At 54.9% G+C, this 26,108-nt stretch overlaps 8 protein-coding genes across 8 annotated transcripts; 5 read left to right on the forward strand and 3 right to left on the reverse strand.

The window, feature by feature from the left end:
* Window positions 1–1,066: 1,066 nt before the first annotated feature.
* On the forward strand, window positions 1,067–2,182 carry M406DRAFT_69019 (uncharacterized protein; the record flags this gene model as incomplete). The annotated part of the gene is made up of 1 exon (XM_040925217.1): window positions 1,067–2,182. The coding sequence occupies one exon, from the start codon at window positions 1,067–1,069 to the stop codon at window positions 2,180–2,182; it is 1,116 nt and encodes a 371-aa protein (XP_040777798.1).
* A 181-nt stretch (window positions 2,183–2,363) lies between these two features.
* Window positions 2,364–4,613, reverse strand: M406DRAFT_287785 (uncharacterized protein; the record flags this gene model as incomplete). The annotated part of the gene is made up of 2 exons (XM_040918761.1): window positions 2,364–4,301; window positions 4,362–4,613. 2 exons carry the CDS (start codon window positions 4,611–4,613, stop codon window positions 2,469–2,471), a joined length of 2,085 nt encoding a protein of 694 aa, XP_040777799.1. The 3' UTR covers window positions 2,364–2,468.
* A 794-nt stretch (window positions 4,614–5,407) lies between these two features.
* On the forward strand, window positions 5,408–9,605 carry M406DRAFT_337763 (DNA/RNA polymerase; the record flags this gene model as incomplete). Its single annotated transcript, XM_040921290.1, has 5 exons — window positions 5,408–5,557; window positions 5,622–6,783; window positions 6,828–6,832; window positions 6,954–9,352; window positions 9,503–9,605. The coding sequence occupies 5 exons, from the start codon at window positions 5,408–5,410 to the stop codon at window positions 9,603–9,605; spliced, it is 3,819 nt and encodes a 1,272-aa protein (XP_040777800.1).
* Window positions 9,606–10,157: 552 nt separating this feature from the next.
* Window positions 10,158–10,821, reverse strand: M406DRAFT_321380 (nucleic acid-binding protein). Its single transcript, XM_040919497.1, has one exon. It carries the CDS (start codon window positions 10,792–10,794, stop codon window positions 10,294–10,296), a length of 501 nt encoding a protein of 166 aa, XP_040777801.1. The 5' UTR covers window positions 10,795–10,821; the 3' UTR covers window positions 10,158–10,293.
* A 1,451-nt stretch (window positions 10,822–12,272) lies between these two features.
* Window positions 12,273–15,022, forward strand: M406DRAFT_254423 (uncharacterized protein; the record flags this gene model as incomplete). The annotated part of the gene is made up of 4 exons (XM_040916964.1): window positions 12,273–12,708; window positions 12,771–13,087; window positions 13,139–14,814; window positions 14,917–15,022. 4 exons carry the CDS (start codon window positions 12,273–12,275, stop codon window positions 15,020–15,022), a joined length of 2,535 nt encoding a protein of 844 aa, XP_040777802.1.
* Window positions 15,023–15,949: 927 nt separating this feature from the next.
* Window positions 15,950–17,110, forward strand: M406DRAFT_327958 (uncharacterized protein; the record flags this gene model as incomplete). Its single annotated transcript, XM_040920272.1, has 1 exon — window positions 15,950–17,110. One exon carries the CDS (start codon window positions 15,950–15,952, stop codon window positions 17,108–17,110), a length of 1,161 nt encoding a protein of 386 aa, XP_040777803.1.
* Window positions 17,111–19,462: 2,352 nt separating this feature from the next.
* On the reverse strand, window positions 19,463–21,073 carry M406DRAFT_252931 (cytochrome P450; the record flags this gene model as incomplete). Its single annotated transcript, XM_040916871.1, has 4 exons — window positions 19,463–20,356; window positions 20,501–20,796; window positions 20,852–20,921; window positions 20,990–21,073. Coding segments are annotated over 4 exons (1,344 nt in total), but the record flags the coding sequence as incomplete, so codon positions are not given.
* Window positions 21,074–23,283: 2,210 nt separating this feature from the next.
* Window positions 23,284–25,167, forward strand: M406DRAFT_216802 (uncharacterized protein; the record flags this gene model as incomplete). Its single annotated transcript, XM_040915491.1, has 3 exons — window positions 23,284–23,321; window positions 23,499–24,313; window positions 24,371–25,167. Coding segments are annotated over 3 exons (1,650 nt in total), but the record flags the coding sequence as incomplete, so codon positions are not given.
* Between the last annotated feature and the right edge of the window lie 941 nt (window positions 25,168–26,108).

Genomic DNA, 26,108 nt, shown 5'->3' on the forward strand with positions numbered 1-26,108 from the left:
CTGATACGAGAAAGAAGCTGTAGATCTGGACCCTTTGTCGAGAAAAGAAAGGAAATCTGTTGTGTAAGTAAAAAATCAATGTGGGTCACTGGGCAAGTAGATGTTACTTTTCGGCAGCATTTGGTCTCTTCCTTTCCCTCTTCTTCTCTTCTCTTTTCTGTTTTACTATATTGTTGTTATTTCATGGACAATGGAGTCTTGCCTGATTTTGGAGAAACTAGCAGAATGAATTATCAGAACAACGAAACCCTTTTGATCATGACCTTGGCGATGCTTATATCCCCCCGGAGGGGGGGGGGGGCTTCTTCATTCTGTGTACTACGTGCTACATGATACACAACGCAAAATTACGATGCATCATATATGACATCTCAGCACTCTCCCTCTCATGTGATTGTTGATGTGAATAAAGGTTCCAGATTTGTGAAACCTCCTTCGCTCCCTCGCCTTTGCAGAGTTTTCGGTTTTCTGAGGGACAAAGACGTTTTGACAAAGTTATTCTTTTCTTTTTTGCTGGCCCCAGCCAGCTGAATTCAGCATAACTTTGTTTTTTGGGGGGGGGGGGGGAGGGGCGTTCATTGTTCTTGACGCCCCCCTCCCCTTCACCAAACATGCCATGGGGAGAAAATGGGGCAAGATCTGTAACCAAGGCTGTGGAATGTGGAAAAAAAACACTGGTAGGAGGTATTCAGTCTCGGGAAGGGGGGGGGGAGGGGGAGGGGGTTGGATGAGTGTTCTTTCAGATATCATCTTGGGGCGCCATTGAGACTTGCAAGCTGGTCTTGATGATGTCTGAGCACTTGTTTTGGATGATGGGTATATATTGCTGTGCTACTTCCTCGCTGCGAGGAGGAGGAAAATCGAAGTTCCTTTCTATCTCTCGAAAAGAGAGAAAGAAGAGTCCGCTGCCACTGGAGCTGGCTGCAGTGCAACACTGGCACAGAAAACCCCCTCTTTTCCTCCTCCACAAGCCTCCAGACTTCAGAAGCAAAACATACAACCACCCACCCACACAAAGCAGAAACCCACTCTCATCAGCAAACTCGCACATCATCGATCCAGCGCCATGAAGGATACCAGCCCTCTTCACAAAAGCCCAGCCCTAATCGTCTTCATCGCCGTCCTCTCCGTCCTCCTCCTCAGTTCCCTGGGCTGGGCCGTCCTTTGTCTCTACCACCTCCTCTGCCCACCAAGCCGGCAGTCTGCCGCAGCCATCACCACCATTGCCACACCGCGAACCCCAGATCTGGAGCGCAGCATCAGCCACAAGTCACAGAGCTCAGGCGTCAGCTCGGTATTCTCGCGGCCCCCGACGCCCGCTGTGGATCATGATGACGACTACTACGGCGCGGCCTTCGAGATGAGGGACTGGAGGTTTGCACGGCACTTGGCGCCGGGATCCACGGGTACCGATGCCGAGAGCGGTGGCAGGGAGAGCCGAGATGGTGGCGGTGGTGATAGCCCGAGACCCTCGAGCCGCCGCCCATCACCGCCAGGTTGCTGCCACGGTCAGGGCGCTGCCTCCGTATCCTACTCATTTGAAGAGCCGGTGGGCATAGCAGTGACTACGGGCTGCGCCGATGTTGAGCACATGCCACATAAGAGGGAGCAGCAGCAACAACATCAGGCCGCCGACAACGATCCTGGCCCTGGTTCTGGGCACTGGTGGGCTGGCGAACCTTCCTGGCCGCTGCTGCGCCCTGGCGAGATTCTCATCACTGAACGCCCACCTGTCGCCGACGCCATTGACGATGAGGAGGAAAAGGAGGAGGAAGAAGAAGAGGAGAAAGCAGCTGGTCACTCAAAGGACCCAGGACAGGGTACTGCTGCTGCTGCTGCTGCTGCCACCACAAGCAGTCATGATTCCTCTAGTGAGCCAATACCGACGTCCTCGCCAGGCCGCGAGGGAAGAGTATCATCTAGCACACAGCAGCCTCACCATTCCACGGCACTGTCTCACCCGGGACAGGATGCGCCTGTCGTTACAGACTGGGAGGAGAGCTCCGCGGGCGGGCTGACCCCGACGAGCTCCGAGGCGGGATCGTTTGGCTCGGGGCCGCACGGCCAGACGAGGACGCTCGAGGGGCGTGCGTTGAGCCTGGGCTCGATGGTGGTTGTTGCTGGTGGTGGTATGAGGTTTGGGAGTGATGGGGTGGCAAGGCGGCTGACTTGGTCGGGTTGACTTCGGCAGCGGCAGACGGGTCCTGTTGCGGAATAGGAGAAATGCGCGAGTCTGAGCGTTGGTGAAGGAGACGGGCTGGTCCCTGGTCTCTGGACCCCAGCAGGTTTGGCGTTGGGTTCTTTTTTCTTTCGTTCCTTGGATGAGTAGGTAAACGAACAGACGGTGCCAGAGAGGAGCGGCTGTGATAGAATCTCTTCCATAGATATTCTAGACTTAGAATAGTTTCTATACATTCTCGTTTACTAGAATCTCCATCCACGTCGTAAGGCATATGGTGGAGGCCATTCTAGTCGAGGCTCGGCGCCCTGGAGGAACCAGACGCCCACTGGGGATTGAGCACTCTAAGCATATGCACAAACTCATGCTGTGCAATATCGCCCGTCCGAGCATCGCTGACAACCAGGTTCCTTGCGATCTCCTCGGCAGTCGGATCAGCGACCCTGATACACGCCTCTAGCGCCTCCTTCACCGCACCGGTGGGCTGAACAGGCGGTTTCTCGTTGAGCATCTCGAAAAAACACGAGCGAATGGCCTCGCGACAGCGTCTCTGGTGATTACCTGTGGCCATCGTTTTCCAGAGGTGTATGTATAGTGCCTCGGAACGAGGCATGAGATGCTTCGGCGGCATGCGCCAGACCTCCCACCAGCGATCCCAGTTGTCCTGTGCGGCGTAGGCGTCGAGGAGCCGGACAACGGCTGCCTCGCCCATGTAGGGCAGATCCGCCTGGAGCATGAACTTCTCGAGAACGGACTGTAGCTCGCGCTGCTGCTGATGGTCCTGAGAAGACGGAGCACGCGCCAAGGCCTCGATGAGGGTCGTGACAACATCGGTAGTGAGGACGGGTTGGCCACGCGCAAACATGACGTTGAGGATGGTGAGGGCAAGCTCCGACTGCTCGCTCAACGGCACCTTGCTATTGTTCGGCTCGAGGTAGACAGCCTGCAGCAGCTCAAGGTAGTGGTCCCGCTGGCAGATGATGCCCAAGAGTTCCAGCTCCTGAACAAGGGCCCGCAAACTATCAAGGGTGTCACCTTCTTCTACTCCCAACCTCCGCCGTGCCACGGTCATCCAGAGGCGGAACTGCCAGCTCTGTTCTGCAGGCAGATATCGCAGTGCATTGTTCCACCTCCGGAGCGCGAGCAAGGGCTGTGCAGTCCCGCGGAGACCGAGGGCTTCTATTGCTTCTGCGTGAGGCAGACTGGACAACTCGGCCTGCAGCTGTTCCAACTCGGCAGTCTTGGCGCTGAGGAATTTCAGAGGGTCTAACAATGTGTCAACGTCGTTGGCAGCCGGTCTGAGATGTGGCGGGTGTGTTACCTGGTCGGGACTGTGCGTTGGCGGCGAGAGGCGTCGACATGAAGTAGTCGAGAAGAAGCGGCGCTGCCCAGGCGTAGCCATGGTCTTGGGCGAACTGCCCTCGCTAAACATGGATGTTTCGTTGGGATGTGTTTCGGAGTCGATGTATTCGAGATCGTCCTCAACCATGGTAGTAACTCCTCGGCGAGCCAGAATTCGCGACCACAGCGTCTCGAGGTCCAGCTCTCTCCTCTTGGACTCGGTGAGCATCTGGACAACAATTGTAGTGCCAGTCTGGCGGACGCCAAACCCGGTGAGTTTGCCGTCGGCAGTCTGGAAGGCTGTCTCGTCCATCGGGGTGGCGCCTATCGTCCCAAGGTTCATGCAGACCCAGCGCGTGGTGACACCATCGTCAGGGCTCAGGGCTGTCTCGGACGTGCCCAACAGCTTTGCCTTCCTCTGCCTGCGGCGCATCTTGACCTTGAATTCCCTCCTCCCCAACAGGCCGTCGGCGTGCGCCTGGATGCCCCTGTCCCACAGCCATGACTTGAGCCGTCCAGCAGAAAAGTGCAGATGGCGTTCACTGCGGGCAGTACCAAACAGCATGATGAGGGACGGTCCCAGTGCGGCTGGAGGATCCAGTGTGCGCAGGTCCATCAGGTTGAGGTCGTCGAGTCCCATGTCCTCAGCGACACACTTGACAAGGTCACCTAGAATGGCAGGTGTACCTTCAGGAATTTTTGGCAGTGGCTGCGTCTGAGGAACAAGAGTTGGGTGTCTGGGGGGTTCCTCCTGCAAATACCACGGCTCTTCCTCCTCGCCCTGACCTCCTCCTGCTCCTTCTGTTACTGCTGCAGTGGCAGTACTGTCATGACCTTGAACAGAGCCTGTTGGTTCCTGGCTGGCCCCAGTCTCAGTACTGTCTGTCCTGGAAGGCTGCTCTGTGGAGTATAATCTTGAGTGTCCTGTGGAGACAGCTCGTGGCAGCAGGAGAGAAGATAATCTTGAAGGGGGAGACAGTTGTGAAGCCCTCCTGATGGCGGGGCCATGTGGCAAGGTGAAGAGGCGTAGCAGAGATGTCCGACAAGCAGAACATCCTGCTGCTGATGCCCTGAGAGCCGGTTGTAACGCCATTGGACTTTCTCCTGGCAGGCGTGGACAGGAGGTGGGCTTATGTGAGTATGGATACTGGCTGAGTTGAACTGAATTGAATTCAGGCGATGCGATGGATGTTTGAAGCAGCTCAGGCTGCTGACTTTTGGCGGACTTTTTCAGGGCTCTCAACCCTGTAGCTACCAGTACTACCCTACTGCCAAGTGCCATAGTATTGTACGTATATGTACCTGCCTTAGTACCGCAAGTACGGCAACACAGCGTGTACCCTGACTTTTTGCCCCCCCTCCCAACCTTAAGTGGAGAAGACTTCCAGCAGGTGGGTATCCTTTTTCTTCTTTCTTTTTTTTTCCCCCTTCGTCCAATCAGACATGGCACTTCCCGCTACCGAGGAATTCTGCCGGCAGGCTGGGTGGTCCCTCGCAAAATCTAGTCGTTATGGTCAATTTGTTTGTCGCGATTCGCGATGCGTAGACGGCCAGAAAATTTTACTTTTACCTTTTCACCAATTTACAAACGCTTTCTTTGGGGGTTTCCGTCTCTATCTCAGAAGACCTGGAGCGCTTGTCGCTCGTCTTCCTCTCTGCCTTCATTAGATATTTACTGTTTTAATTTGATTTTGTTCTGCCTCATGAATTAAGAGCGCCGTTCTCTTCTTGTCAAGTCGTCGTGAACGTCGCACGACCACCACGCCCTCTTCCTACCCTTTCGATCCTGTCCTGAGCAGTCAACATGTTTGTAAGGACCAATCTGTCGCGGCAGAACTACCGCCTCGGCCGATCGATATCAAGAATATCCAACCCTTTCGAGATACCATGCCCTCCACGAAGCATCCCGACGACGACGCCCTCCTCTTCTTCGCCGTTCGCTTCAGGACAGCCACGACCACGACCGCTCTCTACTCGGCCCCAAACACGACCATGGCGAAGACAGCCTTTTACTCAGCCGGTTCGTACGGCTCGCCTGTCTGAACGCAACTTGGCAACAGCTGTAGGCGACCTCTCGGCTGTTGGCTATCCTGACTCTAAGCTCTACGCTATAAGATCATTTGACCCCTCCACTCCCATGATCCTCCCAGATCCCAAACCTCGTCCTCCTCCAGGGCGATCCACCACCTCAGGAGTCCCTGGCGAGATCGAGGTCGCGGTGCCTGTGTTCGAGGCCTGCGTCCACGTCGGCAAGCTGGAACGCGCTGCCTTGGTCCTCAAGCGTCTGGAGGACATCGGGGTCCTGGACCCCGAGCAGCTCATGAGCATGAACAATCAGTATCTCGAGTCATGGCTGAGGCACATCAAGTCAGACCCTGGCATTGGGAAGGCCGAGGATATGCATGCTTGGTACGAGGTGCATATTCGCGAGCCGAAACTGCCCCAGACCCCCGAGACGATTGCCTACATGCTCAAAGCATCCCTCCTGACAACGTCTCCCAAGGGCACGAGACTCAACAGGCTCATCAAACGCTACATGGGCATGGTTCCCACGGACCAGGGTCTCGATGTGCTCTACTGTACCGACATCTTGTCCGACGCCGACATTGCTGCGATCACCAAACACTACCCCGAATTCAATATCTCGTCTCTTGAGGACGATGGTGCCATGTACGAGGCCCGAGCAGAAGATGCCACGGCCTCGATACCCGCAGACGTCACCGCGGCGGATGGGTCAGTCGTTCCCGAGGTCCTCGAGACCCCTCAAAAAGGTAGTGGCCTCAGCACGATCAAGAGCACTCTGGAGATCTTCAAGCAGATGAGAGATGGTTATGATATATCAACACTTCCCCCGTCTGAGAGGCGGGAATTCCAGTCCCGACTCGAGACCGACTGCATTACCGCCGCCATGGACCGGTGGCGGGAGATGGACGAGAACCTCCGCAAGATGGGCCTGAACACCGCCGTCAGCTCGACCAGCATCAGCTCCAGGCTCTGGACGTGGCACCAGGATCTCGAGCAGCACCTCAAGGACGAGTTCGTCGAGATCGAGAAGGCCGAAAAGGCTGTCAAGAAGAACGAGGAAGAACTGGACAGATGCGTGTGGGGCCCTGTGCTCATGCAATCCACACCGTCACGCCTCGCCGCCATCACCATCCTTACGGTCCTCAACTCTCTTGCCTACACTGGCGTGGAGAAGGGCGTCTCCCTGAGCATCATCATCAACCACCTTTCCAGAACCGCCGAGGAGGACATCCAGGCCAGTAAATGGGCCGCCGAGAACAAGGCTCAACTTCGTCAGGGCAAGCTAGAGTGGATTCGTAAAAAGCAAGAGCAGCGCAATCGAAGACAGGACGGCAAAGTTGGTCCCGAGGACGGTGTTGTTAGCGCCGAGACCAACGAGACTGATACGCCTAGGCTGGCCACACCCGAGTCCCGCAGGGAACGACTCAGGACCTGGCCCGTCGCTCTCAGGTCCAAGGTTGGTGCAGCGCTCCTCTCCGCTCTGACAAAAGTTGCGAAAGTCAGGGTGGTCCGCGATCATCCCGAGACAAATGAAAAGGTGTCTTCTATGCAGCCCGCCTTCTCTCACAACTACCAGTTCAGGAGGGGCAGGAAGATTGGTGTCCTCATGGTTCATCCTGTGTTTGCCGAAACGATGCGCAAGGAGCCAAGAGCCGACTTTCTGGCAAGACACCTGCCCATGGTTGTTGAGCCACAGCCCTGGTCGAAATTCGACAAGGGCGGCTATATCGACTCCCCGGTCGCCCTGCTGAGAATGAAGTCTGGTGAACAAGACCAGAGGCTGTACGCGGAAGCCGCCCTCGCCCAGGGCGATCTTGAACAGGTCTTGAAGGGACTCGATGTTCTGGGCAAGACCGCCTGGAGGATCAACCGGCCTGTCTTCAATGTCCTCCTGGAGGCTTGGAACACAGGCGAGGCCTTCGCCAAGATCCCACCGCTGCACCCCGACCTTCATGCCCCTGAAGAGCCCGAGGCTTCTGCTGACCCCTTGGCCCGTCGAGCATGGCAGAAGGCCTTGAAACAAGCACACAACCAGAAAATGTCATACCACTCCATCCGATGCTACATGAACTTCCAGCTGGAGATTGCGAGGGCCTTCCGAGACCAAGAGTTTTTCTTCCCACACAACGTCGATTTCCGAGGGAGGGCTTATCCCATCCCGACCTACCTCAACCACATGGGCGCGGACCACGTGCGCGGTCTGCTCCGATTCTCCAAGGGCAGGGAGCTAGGTGAACGGGGCTTGATGTGGCTCAAGGTCCACCTGGCCAACGTCTACGGTTATGACAAGGCCAGCTTGAAGGACAGGGAGGCTTTCGCCATGGAAAACCTCACCAACATCTACGACTCCGCAAATAATCCGCTTCAGGGCAAACGATGGTGGCTCAAGGCAGAGGACCCATGGCAGTGTCTGGCGACTTGCTTTGAGCTGAAGGCTGCACTGGACTCCCCTGACCCCACCAAGTTCGTCTCCACGATGCCCATTCACCAGGATGGTACCTGCAATGGCCTGCAGCACTACGCCGCCCTGGGTGGTGACAGCTGGGGTGCTCGCCAGGTCAACTTGGCACCCGGCGAGAAGCCCGCCGATGTCTACAGCGCAGTTGCGGACCTGGTCAGGGCAGATGTCGTACAGGATGCGAAGCTGGGCAACCCCATCGCCAAGGCCTTCGAGGACAAAATCAAGCGCAAGGTTGTCAAGCAGACCGTCATGACCAACGTCTACGGCGTCACGTTCACTGGTGCCAAGAAGCAGGTCCTCAAGCAGATCGATGCCCTCTACCCGACATTCGAGAGGGACACAGGCATCCAATCCGGTCTGGTCTCGAGTTACATCACACAAAAGATCTTCAAGGCACTGTCGACTATGTTCAAGGGAGCACACGACATTCAATACTGGCTTGGCGAGATTGGTGGTAGGGTGTGCCGGGCCCTGACAGCAGAGCAGCTCGACCAGATAGCCAACAACACCACCAACCTGCAGCAGGGCTCTTCCCGTGCCAAGGACATCGTCACGAAGAAGGACCTACTTGAACTGTGCCGGTCGACCATCGTCTGGACCACTCCCTTGCGGATGCCGGTTGTTCAGCCGTACCGCAAGAACAGCAGCAAAGTTGTCAAAACATGCATGCAGAGTCTCATTCTTCAGAATCCAGACCACTTCGACCCTGTCAACCGGCGCAAGCAACTCCAGGCATTCCCGCCCAACTTTATCCACTCTCTGGATGCCAGCCACATGTTGCTGTCCGCCCTGGAGTGCAATGAGCTTGGTCTTAGCTTTGCTGCCGTTCACGACTCCTTCTGGACACATGCCGCGGATATTGATGTAATGAACCGTGTGCTACGTGACGCTTTCATCCGCATCCACGGCGAGAATGTCATTGAGCGCTTGCTGTCCGAATTCGAGGCAAGGTACAGGGGAGGATTGTACATGGCCCAGATCGACCCCTCCTCACCGGCGGGTAAGGCCATTACGAAATGGCGCAAGGGCTTGAAAAAGAGACTGACTGGGAAGGACGAGCTCCTCCTAGAGAAGCAGAGGCTTGAGCTCCTCAACTCGGAAGATGAAACCGAACGCCAAAAGGGCGAGGCCATGGTCACCCCGGCGAGCATTTATGGACAATTTGCCTCAGAGAGCGGTGCCGATGTCCTTCAGGAGGATCTCAGCGGAACCGCCCTGGGCAGCCTGTCGGCCTCGCCCATTGCCGAAGCCGATGAAGCCGATATCGATGAAGGTGCAGCGCCAGATGCGGACGCGATCGGTGCTGAGGAGGGCGACATACATGCTCCAGTGGAGCTGCAAGCCGAGTCCGAGGCTGACGTGGAGGCCCAAGCGCAAGAAGCGGCCGATGGTGGGATACCACAATCTGAGACGGACCCGCTTCGGTTTTACAACAAGTATTCTAAGGTGACAAACTTTCAATCCGTCCTCACGAAGCCGCTGAACAGGATGTTAAGGATGCCTGTTACGGTCTGGCTACCTCTCTCCTTCCCGGCTGTGCCCAAGAAGGGTGATTTTGATGTCAATGAGCTGAGAGAGAGTGACTATTTCTTTTCCTGAAAAACAACACAGCGGACGGGATGTTGAATGGTAGTTGATGTTGTGGGAGGAAAAAGAAGAAGAAAGAAGACTTCATCGAGACTTGGAATTTCTACTCGAGTCGGCATTGCGCGGTGTTTGAAGGCTGTGTTTTTTCTTTTCTTTTTCTTCTTCTTATTTCTTCTCTATATAAAAAATAACAGAGTTTGGGGAAATGGAAAGGAGAGGGGAAGGAGGAGGGCTGGGCATGAGGACAAACGGCGTTGTGAGATCAAAAAAAGGGGGTGGGTGGGCTGGGCAGACGGTAGAATTGCTGTTACGATCATGTACAATATTTACATGTACCCTAGAGATGTACGTGTATATGTGCCACTCGCCCATCGCACAGTAGAAGATGAAATGATTTGATCAAGACATAGAAACTTACCAACAAAATTATTTTTCTTTCAACTACTTTAGAGCTGAGTGTGTTTTCTCTCTCTTTCCTTCCGGGGATGCGTAAGACCCATGCCCAAAATAAATGAAGGAAGACGCACAGCGCAAAACAGGGCTATATCGTGATTGGATGGTATTCTCATAATATTCCAGGATATTCTTTTCTTTTCTTTTCATTCGTCTAGCACATACACTATGCTCTAGCTTTCCTAGCTAGCCACAACATGCTATTGTAGAGAACTTTAATCCAGTAAAATAGATGAAACAGGAGAAATCATCGGACAGTGGCACCCTTCAGTGACTTGACGGTGCAGATGCCTCCGGCCTCGGTGACCAGTTTCCCCACGCCGTCCTTGCCCTCCAGCTCCTTGACGACGGCGGCGTCGAAAGCCACCTCCAGCGTCTCGTTGGTGGTGAAGCCTGGCTGGAAGGTCTCCCAGATCTTCTTCTTGGGGTTGAGCTGCTTCTCGGGCTCGCCCCTGAAGCCCTCAAAGAACACACGTTCGCCAGCCTGGGCGTCGGCAGGCGGGTTGACGAGCTCGACGGGGCCCTTGTGGTCGTCGACCTCGCCCTCCTTGACCTTGGGGGACGCGGCCAGCACCATGGCGGACGACTTGATGCCGCGCATCTTGACGGGCTTGAGGTTGCAGACGACCACCACCTTGCGCCCTTGCATCTCCTCGAGCGGCACCAGGCCGTTCAGGCCGGAGCACACCGTCCGCACGACCTGGCCATCGTACTCCTCCGTATCGGTGGTGCCCTTGGGGTCGCCCATTGCGATGGTCGAGACGTACAGCGAGTCGGCTTCCGGGTGCTTGATGGCCTTGAGGATGTGGCCCACGCGCAGGTCGATCAGGGCAGGCGACAGCGGCGCGGCAGGGGCGGGAGGCGGCTTCTGCTGCTTGGGCTGCTTCTCCTTCTTCTCCTTCTTCTTGCCCTGGCCCTGGCCCTCGCCCTCGCCAGCAACGGCAGCGACCACGGCGTCCTTGACCTCGGCAGCCTTCTCCTTGGTGCGGTCCACCAGCGTCTTCTGCTGTTCTCCAGGGGCGGCGGCGGCTCCTCCGGCTGCTGCCGCCGCTGCGGCTTTCTCCTTCTTGAGGCGCTCCTTCTCGGCGCGAGCGTCGACAGGGGGTTTCACGTAGAGGATCTCCTCTGGGTCGACCTCGAGCTTGGCGCCGTCGGCAACGGCCAGGCCGAACAGGGGGCTGTTTTGGACGAAGTCGAGGTGACGCACGATGTTGGGGTGGCCGGCGTGGCCGGTGCGCTCCTCAGGGGACCACTTCTTGACGGTCGGGGCGAGGACGTCGTAGATGGCGACGTCAGCCTTGGACGGCTTGGTGCCGAGGAGGGTGGTGCGAGAGGCGAGGTGGGTGTTGAGGGCCTCGAGGATGGAGGAGGTCTCGGCGCCCGGGGTCTTGAGGCGCTCTGAGGTAGTGAGCCATTGCTGGATCTCGGCGTCCTCCGTCGGGGTGTATGTCTGGGACGAGATGGCTGCCATGATGTTTTTGTTCCGGTACAGAGCTGCTGGGCCTGTCGAGAAGGGACGGAGCAGGAGGGAAGAAACGCTTCGTAGCGCTGGGCGGAAGAGGTGAAGGGAGGACAGTTTGGCTGGGTGGATTTGAGGAGGACAATTCCTTCCCTCAAGGCTCAAATTTTGTAAAAAGGATGGTTGTAATCGTGGTGAGAGAGTGAGTGAATGGCGGGGTTGAGTCACTAAATTTTCGATCAACCCCTCCAACGAGATCCAACCCCACTTCGTGCCTACTCCCAGGGGTCCCCTCCCGTTGTCACCCTGCCAGCTGACTCATCAGTGTCGCCGCCCTTGAATCAGTCAATACATCGTGTCAGGCGCAGTCGCGTTGATTTCGCGTCAAAGCGAGGATGCGCGCAACGACTCAATTATGTCATGCATTTTTTTTTTTTTTTTGTTCGTTCTTTGAGCCCGTCATCGCTACACTCATCTTGCCTCTCCCTCTTATCTTTGACGTGGAATTGAGCACCATAGACCCCTTTTCACTTTTTTGCTTCGGCCATAGCCAAACCATCTTCATCTCTGAAAGTCTTCAATGCTTGAATAATACACTTCTGCAACGAGCACCCTTTCGGCTCTGTCTAGGGCAAACGGACCTTTCCCACCAGTGCTTCTAAGGTCAATTTCTCCCTCATCTTTCTGTGAAAATGCCTGCAAGTGTATCGTCTTTATCGGATCCCGACGGTCCCTCCTCGTCCTCTCCTCCACCTCCCGCTAGCAGCATGCCTTCGTCACCGCCACCAGCCGAGTCGCCCGACATGGACGATGAGTACATTCCCGACGAGCGTCTCGCAGCCCAGGAGAAGGAGGCCCGCAAGCGCAATCTGGAAGTGGAGAATAAGCGGAATGCCTCGCTCAAGCGCAAGCGGCGGCTCGTGACCAAAGAGGACCGTGACAAGAAGGCCAAGGAGCTCGATGACCTCTTGAGACAGAGCGCGGCATTCTCCGACATCCTCACCAAGAAGACGCAGGTGCTCGGTCGTGTGGGGACTTCGCTTGATGGCCAGGCCCTGGGCGCGCACGACCTCGAGATGACTGAGCAGCCCAAGTGTCTGGTCGGCGGAACGATGCGTGACTATCAACTCGAAGGTGTGACATGGATGAAAGAGGTCTGCGCTCAGGGCATGAGTGGTATCTTGGCTGACGAGATGGGTTTGGGTGAGTCGTCTGGCTTTTCAAGTGTATTTCCGTTCGATGAGCTGACTTTTCATATTTCAAAGGAAAAACTATCCAGACGATCGGTATTATTGGCAACCTCCGGGAGGTGGAGGATTACCTTGGTCCACACCTCATCATCGCTCCATTGAGCACCCTTTCTAATTGGATTGCTGAGTTCAAAAAATGGGCTCCATCGATACCTGTCCTGATGTACCATGGTCTCCCAGTGGAACGCCAGAAGCTCCACAGGAATGAGTTGCTGCGAAATCTCAAGGGTGGTAGACCTACCGACAAGTTTCCTGTGGTCTGTACAAGCTATGAGATGGTTATCAAGGACAGCTCTCTGCTCTCCAAGATCAACTGGGAACTCATCATCATCGTATGTATCCTTCTTTCTGAAGGAATGATGGCGCGCTAACTCCAGTTTCAGGATGAGGGCCACAGGATGAAGAATGCCGAGTCGCGTTTATTCCAAGAAGTCTGCAAGTTCACGTCTGCGACCCGGTTTCTTATCACAGGCACACCGCTGCAGAACAACCTGAAAGAACTTTGGTCTCTCTTGCATTTCCTTATGCCCGCCATCTTCACAGATTGGGAAGCTTTCGAAACCTGGTTTGATTTTTCGGATCTTGAGGATGAAGCTGGAACAGAGCGATTCGTCCAAGACAAGGCAAACCACGACCTTGTCAAGAAGATTCATACTGTTCTCCAACCACTCCTTCTTCGCCGGGTCAAGGCGGATGTCGCTCACCATTTACCAAAGAAGCGCGAGTATGTCTTGTATGCACCGATGACCAAGGAGCAGACGGACCTGTACAACAACATCACAGACACGCGCGCCGACACCCGTTCCTACCTAGAGAACAAGCTTTACGAGCGGCTGACTGGCACCACGAATACACCAGTGGGTTCTAGGAAGACCACACCTGGCTCTTCACGTGCCCCCAGTGTCAACATCAAAGTCGAGAAGCAAGGGGGTGGCGATGCTTCGGCTATCGAGTCTCCTGCCGCCAATGGCAACAACGCCTTCGAGCGGATGATGGGAAAGGCTCGCAAGCGTGGCAGACCTGCCAAAGGCAGTGCTGCAAAGACGAACAAGCGAAAAGACCCGCCGACCTCAGGAACTTCAACACCGAAGAGCGCCAAGTCGAACGGCACCAGCACACCTTCGCGAACGACTAGAAGCTCTGGTCGGAAGGCCGCTCAGAGATCTTACAAGCTTGACGAGTCAGACGATGACATGCTCTCGGATGACGATTTCGAGGCCAAGATTGCAGAAAAATACGCTGAGGATGATGCTGCAGAGACGACAAGCACTCCCGGGTCCGCAGAGGAGATAGAGCGCGCTGCAACCCTGGAGCTCGCCAAAAAGCAGATCGCATCCAAGGCTTTAGGAAACCCCATGATGCAATTACGACTGGTGTGCAATTCTCCTTTGAACTTTTACGATCCTTTCCCAAATGGCGAAGGCTTCGACGAGACTATTGTTACGTCCGCGGGAAAGATGTTGCTGCTCGACCGACTGCTGCCAGCTTTGTTCGAGCGTGGGCACAAGGTGCTCATTTTCTCTCAGTTTAGAACCCAGCTGGACATCTTGACGGATTACTGCGCCTTCAGAGGCTGGAACCACTGCCGCATTGACGGCTCGGTCTCGCAAAAGGATCGACATGAGCAGATCGAGTGGTTCAACTCGAGCGACGAGTGCAAGCTCTTCCTTTTGGGCACAAGAGCTGGCGGACAGGGCATCAATCTGGCCAGCGCGGATACCGTCATCCTCTACGACTCGGACTGGAACCCTCAGCAGGACTTGCAGGCACAAGACCGCTGTCACCGCATCGGCCAGACACGACCTGTGATTGTGTATCGCCTCGCGACGAAGGACACTGTTGAGGACAGTCTTCTGATGAGCGCGGATGCGAAGCGGCGCCTGGAGAAGCTCGTGATCCGAAAAGGCACCTACAGGACGCTCGGCCAGAAGAAGGACTTGCACGAGGACTTGGATAACGAGACTCTGCGCCATCTCCTGCTCAAGGACGGTGAGGTGTTCAAGTTCTCTGGAGATAAGAATGTTCTGAGCGACAAAGATATCGATGTTCTTTGCGATAGGTAAGTTGTTATCATCATCATTATCCCCCCCCCCCCCCCCAATGGAGTGTGTCCATGGTCATCATGTTAGGACAATGAGTCGTCTAATGAGGTTTTTTTTAGGAGCGACGCGGCTTACGCCCGTGCGGCAAAGGGTGCCGGCGATGCGGACGGGTACCGCATTGTGACGACCGGCGCCCAGGGCTTGACTGTCAACTCGAAAAGCTGAAGGGATTCGTTCCCAACGGATTCCATGCTTTATGATGGTGATGATGGTGACTGTTGGCCCATAAGCTGTTGTATGAAAGTGTCGCGAAGGCCGGTCGACCGAGTCTGGCCATCGGCCAGCAATGTACAATTTTGAATCAGGATCAAAAGACAGGATGCAACCGTGCCCAACGGTTAGAAAATGTTTTGCGTAATTAGACTGTACATAACAGATTACCGCCGCAATATCATCCTTCACATGTACGAGGAGTGGATGTGGGAAATCTTGGTGATACCTCCCTCGAGCCCCCGAAAAAGCCTAGTTGGTGCTATCATATGAACTCGAGACTATTCATTGTGCAGTAAGATTGATGACCTCGTAATTTAGCCAGTAATTATTTCAGTTTCCAACCTTATTTCTCACTCGACTCCCCATTTACTTGCGGAATGTACCCAACGCACACGTGAGAAATTCTTGTCCAGCAGACCAAGATCTGAGTAATGACTTAACCAACCATGTATATCGCGCGGTTAGTAATGGACCATGGGGCTCTTTCCATTACATGGTCAACAAAGAACGGAGGCTGATAGAATGTCTGCCTGCCCGCATTATGTGGCGGGCTACAATTCAGTCAAGTGTGCATTGACGGTTCTTTGTTGTCCTCCTCAAGAATCAATGCCTTGTTTCGCGACAATGCAGCTTGTTTCGGAAGTATATAAAGTGTCTGTCTGGGTTAAACGGGAAGGCAAATATTGAACTGAGCCTGGTGACTTTGACAGAGGGAAACGTCTGTGGGAAGCACTGGAGCTGGTCTTCTGTCTTCTTCGGTATCGCATCATACGTTTCTCGCCCTCTGCTTTGTTCTCGTCATCGAACAAGCCGCAAACTCCTTTTTTGGAAACATCTTACTGATCCTTCATCGTATATCTCCAGTTTAAGGCAAGACAAATGGCCATGGGAAAGCAACAGAGGGAGCATAAGTGGTGGGAAGAAGAACACGTCGCCGTAGACGAGAAGAAGGAGAAGAACAAGTCATCCTCGTCACGGTCTTCCTCCTCAGGGTTGAAAGCAGCCCTTGGGAACATGTTCCCCTGTTGCAGAGACAAATCGTACAGAGTCATTATCGACACCCCAGCGCCCAAGTTGGACTTCAACTGCTACCGCCCAGTCTACCGCAAGCAAGAGGACGAAAATAAATCACTCATTGTCAAGGTGCCTACAGAAGACGACTACCCACAGAAGCAGGCGGACATGGTGCACCATAACGTCCTCGAGACGTTGCGGAAGCTGAAGCTTGACTCTGGTTGGGCCAAGGAGGAGGAAGAAGAAGAAGAAGATGACGAGGAACATTCGTCGCTGGGAAGCGTCTCAGACGACGACGACGACGACGACGACGACGCGTCTGAGACTACCTCGTATGGCAGCGTATACACCGTATTATCCACCACAACCGACGTCGTTCCCACGTCCACCACCACAAAACCCTACGTCTGGCGCGAACCTCTCAATACTGCCCCTCGTCATGCCCAGCCTACACCTCGACAACAACAACCACACCCTGACCCAGCCCCCTGCCGCAGGGCCTTCCTCTACTTCACTGTCGAGCGCCCCCACCGAGGCGGGTTCGTCCGCCACATGGCGCACCCCATGCACCTCGACCTCTCCACGCCAACCAGCCAGCGCCGCAGCGAGAACCGTCTGCGCGCGTACCTCACCCGCGACCCACAGCGCTTCTTTAAGCACTTTGGCCTGTCGCACAGAAACGGAAACAGGGTGGTGGTGAACCTGCCGCAGTTCTTTAGCAGCAGAAGCAGCAGCAGCAGCAGCAGCAGCAGCAGGAGGAGGGCGGTCGAGAGGATCTGGGGACAGGAGTTGCGGTGGGCTTGGGCGGATGCTGGGGAAGAAAGGTTTGCTGGGGCCCTGGTGGGCTTGTTGCGGGATGTTGCGGAGGAGAGCGCGAGAATGATGGCAGCGGAGAGGGAGGAAGAGGGTGGATTGGTGGAGAAGGTTACGCTGGATGTGGTTTGTGTTGTGAGGCAGGTGTCTGGTGGTGGTGATGGCACGGAGGATTATGGGATGCCTATGGATGTGAGGAGGGTTATTCGGTAGAGCGAGGGTGGCTACGTGCAGAAGGAGATTTGGAGGACAGTCTGGGTGTGAATATGTGTGTGTGTGTGTGTGTGTGTGTGTGTGTGTGTGTGTGTGTGTGTGTGTGTGTACATGTGTGGAAGAAACACAACCAGACGAGGACGTAGAAAGATGAATTCATCATTATCACCATGTAGCCAGCTTCGTGTAGTACGCGCTCTTCTTGGAGGATAGAATGTTCACGGGAAATGCAACGTCTCTCTACTCGAGGAGTGTCTTTGGGTACAAATTATCATGTCGTTATTCTCAGGTTCTCATGTAACCTGATGGTAGTTACTTGGGTGTAGTCTTGCCGTCTTGGCTAGCTACAAGGCGAGGAATCTCCATCGTCGTCAGTCTGTTTGAGAAGTATTAATTATGGATGGAGATTCCATCGCGATCCACGCCCATCCACCACCCATCATGATTCGTCAGTCAATCCTTGTTCGGGATGGCCCTGGGAATCTGCTCTGCCATTCCATTCCATTCCTCCTTGGTTCTCCCCCTTGTCCTCTACTCCTCCACAGTCTCGTTGGTGTTCTCATTGGTGTTCTCATTGGTGTTCTCATTGGTGTTCTCATTGGTGTTCTCATTGGTGTTCTCGTTGGTGTTCTCGTTGGTGTTCTCGTTGGTGTTCTCGTTGGTGTTCTCGTTGGTGTTCTCGTTGGCGTTCTCATTAGCGTTCTCGTTGTGGTTCTCCTCGTTATTCTCACTGGCGTTGATCTCGGCGGTGGCATTCTCGTTCTCAACATTATTCTCATTGTTGACATTGTCGACATTCTTCTCGTTGTTAGCGTTGTTCTCAGTTCCGAAGTGAGTCTCGTTGGCGACGTTGGTCTCGGTGTCGACATTGTTCTGAGTCTCGACGCCGGTCTCATTCTCGACATTCTCGCCATCAGTCGCCTTCTTGATCTCGTTCTCGCCCTCGATCTGGTGCTTGTCCTCCATCTCGTTCATGGTCTCGTTCTCGGCCTCAGTCTTCTCGACGGCAGCTTTCTTCTCGGTCCTAGTCTTCTTCCGCGAACCCTCACCGTCGTCGTCCCGCGCAGCACGACGCTTGGTGCCCTTCCTGCCATCCTTCTTGCCAACGAGACCGCGGTCCTTGTTCTTGCGGAGCTCCTTCTGCCGGCCAAAGACCTCCTCGAAGGTGACGGTCTTCTTCAACTCGGCCAGGTTCTCGCGGTAGACGCGGCGGGCCTCCTCGGTAGGGAAGTGGATGGCCTCCAGCTTGGCCCAGCCCTCACAGCGGAGGCGGTTGGCCTCGGCGAAGGCCTCGGGGGGAGCATAGCCCAGGGGCCAGCCGCCAATGGGAGGGATCAGGCCGTTCATCAGAGGGCCGGTGCCGTTGACGTAGTTGAACTGGACGTTGGCGGCCGGCTGGTTGTTGTCGTCCTCGTCGTCGAACTTGGGGCTCGGGATGCCCCGGTAATTGGGACCACGGGGAGGGAACAGCCGGGGGGCGAGGAGGGGGTACTCCTCCTTCACCTTGGCGATGAGGGCGGCGCGGCGAGCCTTGTCGGCAAGGTACTGAGCCTTGAGAGACATCTTGACGTTTGGGGATTGGGGAAGAAGGAGGAAAAACGAAGAAGGTTGGTCTTGTGAAGGGAAGTTTGGTTGGATGAGCTGGGACTTGAGGAAAAAGAGAACTCGCTTGATGATCTTTTGACGTGCTTTGACGGCAAGATCAGAAAAAACAAGTCAACGACGAAGGACGAAGAAGAAGAACGTGATAGAGAAAGAAGAGGAACAAAAGGCAATTGAGTTTCGTTCCTGACGAGTTTAGACTGCACAATAACGCGTTGTGCAGATTGGCAAATTGTCTCTGTTGATGCGTTGTTGTGTGTTTGTAGGAAGGAAGGAAGAGAGGCAGAAACAGGTCAAGGCGCGAGAAACGCACATGGGTGTTGAATTTTGAGACCTTCTTGCTCTCAATTTGGTGCTGTGTGCCCTAAAGTAAAAGACGAGGCTGGGAAAAAGGTACTGGAGTTTCCTTTCACACAAGTTCTTTGATAGACAAGCTGTTTCATAGCCATGAGCTCCCCAGCCACCGATATAGCAGCACCTGAAGTGTGCGGTGAAAACGGAGAAACGCGACCGATGTAAGATGTCTGCACACTCTCCCACTATCCTTGACCTTCTGCAAGGCGCCCTGGCCTGATGAGATGTCAATATTGATACACTCTGCTGTGTCATTGCCCTGTCTCCTTCGTAGAAAACCTTCCCTGCTCAGCTATTCAGCAAAGTGTCCATCGTGACGAGTGTATTTTACCACAAGTGCAGCTTAGTTTGAATATACAAGAGACTGTTTGAGCATCAGACCGACCAGAGAGTTATTCACTGGACCACCACGCGGGGATGGAACTTGACCATGAGGTCGGGCTTCTTCCAGAGGCCAACATCGACACAGGCATCGTACCAGTTGTCGATCTTGCTGGCCATCTCCATATCATAGGTCCACATCAGCTTGGCGAGGGCGATTCTCAGCTCCATGTAGGCCATGTTGACACCCAAGCAAGCCCTGGGTCCCGTCGAGAAGGGTTGGAACGCCCGCTTGTCATCCCCCTCGAGCCCTGCTCCAAGCCATCGCTCTGGGCGATACTCCTCGCTGTCCACCCAGTAGCGCGGGCTGGTGTGCAGGGTCAAGGGGTCACATTGCACAATAGTGTCCTTGGGGATATATCGCCCATCGATGACGGCGCCAGGACAGTCACGGGGCAGACCAATGGTGACGGGTGGGAACATGCGGAGACCCTCTTCTATGCAGCCATGCAGGTACGGGAGGGTCGCAGTGGAGTCACCAGTGATTTCGTCCAGGGACTGGAAGGCGCCGCGCACCTCATCCGTCAGCTTCTGGAGGCAGGCTGGGTGGCTGAGGAGGTACCAGGTGAGGCCGCATAAGGTCGTAGCGGTCGTCTCAGAGCCGGCGATAATCAGCGTGTCGGTGTTCCCGATGATGGACCGCTCGTCCAGTTTGCCGCCCTTGAGGAGGTGGCTGAAGAAGTCGACACGTCCCATGTCGCCTAGCTCAAGACGGCGCTTGGCCTTCTCGCTCGTGAGGGTCCTGTGCTCTTCGGAAGCTTCTCGAAGCTCGGAGGAACTGGACCATTGCATATACAGCGAGCTGAAAGGGCCGTATTTTTTGGCATTGCGCCTGTAGAAACTGTGTTGAAGGTACCTTATGATCAGGTTGATCCATCGGTTGGAGCCCTGGCTCACGGCTTCGAACGGCTCACCCAAGGCCAGATCACCTTGACAGATGAAGGGCGTTAGTGATCAGTTCGGTAATGGTTGATAAACAAGTAGAGATGAGTGTGAGGATTGCTCACCGATCACGTCAAAGGTCAGCCAGGCCCACGCATGAGTGGCATTCACTGGTTTCTCTCCGCCGTTACCCAGCCTGGCGAGCTGCTCCATCAGGAGGTCGACATAGCGATGGATAACGGACTCCTGGTCCCGGAGGGCGCGAGCGCTGAAGGCGTGCGACAGGGCTCTCCTCTGCTCAGCGTGCGCGATGGGATCGCGGACCCTGACGATACGAGGTTCATCCAGTTCGTACCACTTATTCTTGAGGAAGCGATCTTGTCCGTGCTTGACATGGCCGTATATGTCACGGTAGGCCTGAGGAGTGGCAAATGATAGTCTGTTTGGGCCAAGTCTTACGACATCCCCTTGAGAGCACGTCAATAATAGTAATAATGTATGAATCATTGTGCGAAGACTTACCATGTTTGTGGTGGAGTTCCCTAACGTTAAAGCATCCCCGACCACAGGTCATGTTGCGATTATGCCATGCCTAACAACAATTGGGTCAGAAACCGCAAGCAGTGTATGTCTGAAGAGAATTGGTTGGTGAGGACCGACCTCCGAGAGGGCTGCCAGCTTTGGCCCCGGATATCTAGCAAGAGGGTGAAAGTAGAGCAGATAGACGCATCTTGCCACCAGATAGACCCCGACCTAAACGCATAATCAGTAGGCTGAAAATTGTGAAGGGCAAGATAGAAGTCAAGAAAAAACATACGCCAGCCAGACCAAAGAGCCAGAGACTGGCCAAGGGAAGTGTTGTTTCTGAAAAGTAAGGCGGCATAATGATGAGAGCACTTGTACAGCTTGTTCCTGAGAAGGTGGAAAATGCAATAGGTGCCGAACGTCATGACAACCACAGAGATTCATATACACAGATACACACATACATACATATATATATATATATATGATCGCACCAAGGCAGCGAAGTGTCCAGGGATCGAGATCCTTAGAGGTTACATTGGCTCGGGGCCGGATGGACTGCCGTTGTGCCATCGAACAAGCAACCCCCGCCTTGCCCCCCCCCCCCCCCCCCACAGGGACGGGAATGATTCTTGGGGAGCATGTCCTCTCGAGGAGGGTCCAACACACCGTACAGTGCTGTGGTACATCGTCGGATCAAGGAATCGGCCGGCCACCAGGGAGGGGCGAGGGCGATGCGTAGCAGTGACAGAAAAAGGGGGGAGAGTCCACTATGTCACCATGGATGGGACAGAGGCGGACCCGCATGCAGGATGCCCAACCAAAATCCTCTTGTTTCACAGCGGATCAGCCAACGATCTTGCTTCTGTACAGTAGGATGCAGTCTCCACCACGGGAAATGGCGAAGACATTGGTAGATCACCTTCTTGAGGAGAATTATGTCGTTGGGGAGCGTTGCAATCGCTTGGCCGGCACCGAAAAGGAGCCGGCATGATGTGGGCCAACCTGTTCAACGGCTGCTTGTGCCCCGGAGGACGGTGGGCCAAGAGACCAAAACGCTCGTTGAGGTTGGTGATACCGTGCCCATCGGAATCATGGTGGGATTGTGCGTCCCGTACCTGCTGCCCTTTTCGCGCCTCGTCGGTGCCATCACGAAGACCGAAGTCCCGTGCATGCCTGTCGGATCCTAGCCCATCCGAGGAGCAGGCGACAGATTTGCTGCGATGTCTTGCATAAAAAGATCCTGATGTCATGTTGAGCGGCGGGATCCGGCCAAATGAATGGTCGGTTGGTCCTGGAGTGGAGGCTTCTATCAGCGGATATACCATATAACGTAAGGATGCCGAAACGGCAATTCTCAAGTGACCTAGAGCAAGGCCTTACAAACCAAAAAATATAGAGAACAGGCGACAGACCGAAGCCTTCTATGCCGGCGATTTTATGTAGTCAGGCTGAGGCCGAAGTTTGGAGCTTGGATCTGGAGCTCGGACGAGATGTCAGAAGATTCTCAAAGTGTGATTGAAGAGCTAGGAGAAAAGAATAAATATATATCTTGTGGCCGAGGCTGGCAAACAATGGGAGGGGCATTTTGGAATAGCAATGGACATTGGATTATGCTGATGACAGTAGTTGACTCTCTCTTCTCTCTACTTCTTTCTCTCCCTCTTGACAGGAAATATGGAACAAGACAATCGATGAGAGATGTACCTGGATGGCTGGTTACTTGGATTACCTCAATTGTTGTCTGTTGTTGAGAAATTCTAGAAAGAGTAGAGAGTAAGGAAGGAAGTTTACCCCGGTGCCACCTTCAGCAGCAGTAAGCAAATAGCCTCTCTAGGGATAGACTGGCCTTGCTTGTAGAGTCTTATCACACATGGCAGGACCCTCTGCCACTACCAGGTTAACTTAATACAAGAGGTAGATCCGCGTCACCAATACTTTTTAGAGTACAGCTAGGAGGCCTAGTCTTAACAGGTGCCGCCAAGTCGGAAAGAGCACGCTCGAGTACGGCGTACCTGCATTACGCGCTGCGGTAAGATTTTCGAATGCAAACACCCCGATCTGGGGTCGGCGTCAAATTCAAATTCAACCTCACCACATTTCTCACCATGGTTGGCACGCAGTGTCCGCTGCTGCTTTTCTTTTCTCTGCCCTTGGTACCCTCGGTTGAAATTTGGACATTCTCTTCTTCTTTTTAGGAACGCCTACGCGTTGCATGGATTACCTTTTTCAGGATGGGGAAGAATAAGAAGAAGCAGAAGCAGGCACCGGCAGTTGGCGCCAATGGCAGCGTGCAGGAGGAGGAGGCCTTGTCACAGTCACGGATACAATCCTCGACCCCATTGTCACCCGAGGACGTTTCGAACAATGCGACCACCTTGAGTCTGCCCTCCAGGGCTAAAGCAGTCTCGACGCCTCCTATGCATGGCCCTCAGAGCTCCCCCTCGCTTGTGATATGTCGTAACAAGTCAGTATCCCTCCCTTTTGGCCCCTCGCGCACAGGCGCATACAACGCGGGGTCGACGGCCTTTCCAGTGGTCTCTCGCCCTTCTTCCTGCTCTGTTGCTTTAACCCCCCCCCCCCCCCCCGCCCCAAACAGACAGCTTCAGTCCATTTGCTGACCATGTCACCTCCTGATGCACAGGCATTGGCGCCATATCTCGTCGTTCCACGGGCCATGGCTGCAGCTGGCACCTGAGATCATGGAGTTTCTCGCCCACCAAAACTACAACCACCCGCTCCCCCGTCCTATCGATGTCGCCGTATTTTACGATCTGCTCAAGATCCGCCGTCTCGTCGATGATGCCACAAACCTTGCCGTTCGCGCCGCCAGCGGCCTCGTATCCCTCAGGAACCTGGACAATTCTCACCAGGCCGCAGCGCTGGGCTTGGGGTTCGGCGGAAGCAAGCAGCCTATGCTAAGCGCCGAGCGCAGGCACAAGCTTCGCGAGCAGGCCACCCAGAAACTGGCGCGTGCATATCGCCTGGACGAGATCGCCTGCAGCGTGTCCACCATGCAGAGCGCATCCTCACTCGAGGATGTCGCGAGCCTGGTTCTCAAGCGAGATCCGCACAGCCTCGATGCAAAATATGTCCATTTCTTCCACGAGAAAATCCCTAGCAGGCAGATGGCCGAGTCCACCAGCCTGGACGCTCTTGATGAGCTCATCGCGTCCCGACCATCCGAGTGCGAGGCCCTGCGTACAAGAGCTTCCATCAAGGTGTTCAAAGAAGACTACAGAGGTGCCGTGCAAGACCTGACAGAGGCTTTAAATATTATCAATGTGCTCTACAGGCACAGGTCGGCCGAGAACTGGTCTATGGAGTTACAACACTACGAGAAGAACGGCCGGCGGGTTGACATCGTGCCGGATGAGGAGCAGCAGCCCAGCAGCCTCGAGGCTCAGATACTGGTCGCCCGCGCCGGCATCTTGCTTACCCTCGCTTGCATGAATGTTGGTGACGCATTGGATATCGCGCCACTGGCCACAGAAGGAGAGGATGCCCAGGACGAAGTGAAACCCGGACAGCAGCAGCAGAAGCAGGCCACAGCTGATGCAACGGGAAACGGAGGGGGGTTAGATACCTCAAGATCGGTACCTAGTGCGCAAACACCTCCCGCAGAGCTCACCGCAGAGGAGAAACTCAACGAGACCAAAATGTTGGAAGCACGAAAGGCCGTCAAGATGTATGCAAAGAAAGCATTGCGGGACTATATGTCCTACCTGTCCAACTTTCACTACTCGCCCAATTTTCCCACTCATGTTGCCGACGACTTCGCAAAGAAGGTCATGTACTCCAAGTCCAAGACCAGGTGGCCAGCGTCGACTGGCGAGCCGGTTCATGCTGAGTCGAAACACACAGTCTATAAACTCAACGAGCTGTTTGTGGCCACGCCGCCGACGGACCTGCCTGACCTCTCTCCATCAGAGATTGCCATATTACAAAAGACGTTTGACCAGCCGACGTATTTGGCCTCCACTATAGAGATGGCCACGTACCACCCGTTGCTCTCCGATGCGCTGCACTCGGTCCTGCTTTGCCACGTTCTTATGCAGACGTCTCCGAAGGAGCTCCTGCGTCATGCCCACATGGTCGCGCGCATCACTCGCCTGGCAGAAGGGCATCCCATGTTTCACACAAGCCGAAGCCCTGCCCGCGCCGACTGGGTCCAGGTCGTGCGGAAGTGTCAGAACTGGGTTGGTCTCGCCGCAACATGGGATTATCTATGCTCGCCCGGATGTCTATTACCACTTAGCACGAGTGATGAGCCAAGACCCAAGACGCTGCCCCCATTCGTCTCGCCCGAGGCGGCTGCGGAGCTGGAGGAGGTGACCAAGGACGAGGTCATCCGCCTGGAGGCGTCCAAGCGGGCCCTCGAGGACGATAGGGTGAGCGACAATCACACGTACGCCGCTGCGGTCCACGCACACAGAAAGATCCTCGAGGCCGAGTTCAAGGCACGACGAGAACGGCGTCTGATACAGGCGCGTGAGGGAGACGAGGCCACTGCTCCTGTTTTCGACGGCAGCGTCGTAGGCCCGCAAATTAAGCCGGCAGCTCTCGCCCTTGAAGATTTAGCTCCTCAAGATCTCACCCCTGAGAATCCCACCCCTGAAGACATCGCTCCTGAAGATAGCGGCTCTCCTTCCCCATCGGACAATGTACGCGCTACCCCCTTTCTTACGCAACGGGCCATTGCTGTATCAGTTTGGCAGCAGAGAGTTCCGCACGGGACAGGCGGCACTGGCTCAAGCTCCTCCAAGAGAAAGAAGAAGGCCCCCCGCAACCTTCCACAAGTGCTGGCATGACAAACAGCACCCCAACCCACAGCCCTCATCAAGGAGCACCCTCGTCTTTCGATATAGGACCATCGTACGTGAGTAAGGGGTTACTGTTCTCTCTAGACACTTTTGCCAGCGCTTCTTCTGATCCTGGCACATGTAAGCGGTCCCCTTCTTTGGATACGTAACGTCCATGAACTATTTTCATCTTCCTCTTAGTATGGAGCGGAAGCCCACATGGTTGCAATCAATGTGTCTATTCAGGATAGTCTGTCTCTCGGGCGACGAATTGAGAACTTCCCAAACCGTAAATCCTGATGATCAATGAGACTGGGCTGGTTATGCCGATTTGTAAAACATTTTCCTCTTCTTCACCCCACCCTCTCCTAAAGTGGTCCCAACAGAGCTCGTCCATAGTTGTGATCACTCCAACATCCTCCCCCCCCCCCCCCAAAAAGCTCAAAGTCCAT

The sequence above is a fragment of the Cryphonectria parasitica genome (assembly GCF_011745365.1).
Source record: "Cryphonectria parasitica EP155 unplaced genomic scaffold M406scaffold_3, whole genome shotgun sequence".
NCBI classification, from domain to species: domain Eukaryota; kingdom Fungi; phylum Ascomycota; class Sordariomycetes; order Diaporthales; family Cryphonectriaceae; genus Cryphonectria; species Cryphonectria parasitica.